Raw genomic sequence first — 3,056 nt, 5'->3', positions numbered from 1 at the left:
GTATGTTTGATGGGGATCCCATATGGCTGACGCGTACTCTATTTTAGGGCGTATTAGTGTTGTGTATGCCAATTTGCGTAAGTGTACGGGAGCTTGTTTGAGGTTATGTTTAAGGAAACCAAGCGAACGGTTTGCAGAAGCGAGGATATGGTTAATGTGATTATTCCACGTCAAGTTAGGGGTTAAGTGTACGCCAAGATATTTGTAGCTGGAAACTTGTTCAACAAGGCTGTTGTTTAAGATGTAAGATGTTGCTGTTCGGGGCGCCTGATTAGTAAAAGACATGGAATTTAGTTTTAGTAAGATTTAGAGGCAATAGCCAAGTTGAACACCATACGCGTTTATTGCGTTTAGGTCAGATTGAAGAATATGACAATAATGCCGTTCCTTTTTCAGGCAAATGTGTAGGAGGCAGGGTTATTTATAAACATAAGGTAGAATTATAAAAGACCCACCCACTAAATCCAATTTTTAATGCTTTGTTTCAAAAAAAATTCCTCAGCGAAGCGGTTTAAAGAAGCCAAACCGCATAACATTGCCAACATGTGTCCCCACGAATATGAGCACCAGGTGCGCAAGTGCAACTACATTGGTGTCTTGAGCATAGTGGTTTTCTGAACCTCTATATTCTGTGCTGAGAAGGGCATTACCAATAAAAACACATACGGCAGCCAACGAAATATGAAACTCTAACGTGGAACGAAGTCTAGAAAGCAACAACAGCACGCGAGAAGTAACTTTGTATTGTGTCAAACGATATTTCATTAGATAATACTGATAGAAATAAAACATCCGCCATGTCCTTATAAATCACGTGCGTGCGTGTCGGCGTTTTCTATACCTCCGTGCGACGGGCAAGTGTTCGCTGGTCCGGTCTGCGATTGGTGGCCATGCAGGTCAGAGCAGACCAAGTCCATGTGGAACGCTTCGTAGTGCTGCGGATCGAGCGCGGAGCCATTGTCAGTGGGAGCCCGTGCTCTGGAACCTCTCCTGAAACTAATGGACGACGACCTGGATGCACGCCTGGCCATCGAATTACCCACAGCAGCCCTGATGGGTACCAGCGACTCTTGCATGGCCTTTTTGCGCTCGGCCGCGCTAGAGTGGTTCTCATGCTTCTTGACACCGACTACATAGGGCTGCAGGTGCAGGCCGGTGAGGCTGAGAAACGTGAGCACGGCTGCGATGGCGTGAAGAATCTGCCTCGGAGGGTCGGCAATTACCGCAACAGCGGCACCGATGCAGCCCACAGAGTAGCAGGCACCCATGCCCACACAGCGTGCCTCGCTCTGGAATGTTTCGATCGAGTAAACGTAAGTGGCACCCATGGCGGTGGCTGCTACAGTGAAGCCCACAACGGCCGTCATCTGGCCGACTTTGCTCGCCTGGACGATTGACTGGAGCGCCAGGAGCCAGGTAACCGCCGCAAAAGTGAGTCTTGGGCCGAATCGTGCTGTACTCCAGCAGACGGCAGCGTACATGGCACTCACGAGTAAGGCAACAGCGACGCTGCCCAAGAATGAGTGTGGCGCGGTTTCAGCTGGCCCGAGGTTGGCACTGTAGAAGGTAAGCATGACTGTGAACCACGAACAGAGTTCCGGCAGACGGCGGCAGCGAAACACCGTCTTCCGCAAAACAGCCGCTTGCGTGAACAAGAATGCGCTTTCACGTGCCGACTGATGCTGGGCGTCGGCTTGCGTGAGCAGTGCCGCGAAGGCTACCTTGACCCTAGTGGGCGGCACGCCGTTCACAACCGCCATGGCTAGCGCCGCCTCTTCAGCCAGACGCGGCTGGCATGACGTCAGCAGCCAGGCGGGCGACTCCTCAAGCAGGAAGCAGACCGAGACGAGGAGGCACGTGGGCACCATGAGCGCCACCTGAGTCTTCTCCCAGCGCTCGTCCATAACGCTTATCAACTGGAGGACTAGAGGGAGGAGCGCCGACGCGGTGCCCCAGCAGAGCAGGCTGAAAGTCAAGCGGTGCCCGTTATCGCACGCCTCGTAGAGCAACACGAACAGCAAAATCTGGGTGCCGCCCGAAGTCAGGGCCACGACCAGGCGCGATAGGATGAAGCTGTCGAAGGAACGCGCCACGCCACAACTTGTGCCGGCGAACAGAAGCGCCCCCACGCAGCAGATAACAACAGGCTTGCGGCCCAGGCAATCAGCCGCCAGGCCAACGAGTGGCAGGCCCAGCAAGGCGCCTACCAAATAAAGCACCGAGGACAAGGGCAGCAACCAGCGGTGGTGGCACACCAGATCCCACTGGCCCACGATGCTTCCGCTCGCCTCTTCATACTGCCACCGCTCGCATGGAACCACGCGTCGCTCGGCGTTGGCAAGATCCTGCCATGTGAGAGAAAACGGGTGGTAGGGTTGGAATATTATATTATAGATGGAAACGCTTCCTGGCATTGAGCGCTCGTAATACGGCCTACATGGTTTTTATGGAGTACAGTCATCTGAAAGGTCAAAAGTGGTCGAACAGGGAATGTCGCCGAAACGAATCGTTTTGTCAATATAGGCAATAAAGGCAATATACCATTTCTCTGTCTTCGACAGAGAAATGGTATATTGCCCTGACGAAGACGAAACGTTGGCTCCAGCGGTATCCCTCGCTTCGTACACTGTTAACCCTCCATCCTTCTCTGGTACTCAGTCTTCTTTGGATTACTGTAAAGGCAGACATGGGTAGCCGCACAGGGGGTGCCACCTCATGGTGAGGTGTTTAATCAGAGAGCTCACGGGGCTTCCAGTGCAGTGACCTACCGTGTGCTATGCTCACATCCTTGTCTAACATGCCAGTAGTTATGTAAATGTCAGCTAGCAGTTCCTTCTTGTTCTCCGTCGTCGAGAATGAATATAATGATAAGAACGATACACCGAAGAACGATTAAATGGGTTGTTGTTGGAGAAAACGGTGCAAGATGTCGGTACAACTCTTTTGCTGCAGTTTACATTTGTCAGTCCGATATTCTGTGAAGGGTAACAGGCATACACACACGCTAAAGCTCTCTCTGAGTTTTTGCTTCCTATAAGATCTGCTGACGCCAGTTG

General features: G+C 51.9%; 1 protein-coding gene across 1 annotated transcript; it reads right to left on the bottom strand.

Moving 5' to 3' along the window:
* Positions 1-727: 727 nt before the first annotated feature.
* Positions 728-2,799, bottom strand: LOC126535895 (solute carrier family 22 member 16-like). The gene is made up of 2 exons (XM_050182752.3): positions 2,785-2,799; positions 728-2,345 (listed from the first exon to the last, which is right to left on the bottom strand). The coding sequence occupies exons 1-2, from the start codon at positions 2,797-2,799 to the stop codon at positions 804-806; spliced, it is 1,557 nt and encodes a 518-aa protein (XP_050038709.1). The 3' UTR covers positions 728-803.
* Between the last annotated feature and the right edge of the window lie 257 nt (positions 2,800-3,056).

Source organism: Dermacentor andersoni, chromosome 3 (assembly GCF_023375885.2).
Source record: "Dermacentor andersoni chromosome 3, qqDerAnde1_hic_scaffold, whole genome shotgun sequence".
Lineage (NCBI taxonomy): Eukaryota > Metazoa > Arthropoda > Arachnida > Ixodida > Ixodidae > Dermacentor > Dermacentor andersoni.
This window is presented reverse-complemented; position numbering and strand designations above follow the sequence as displayed.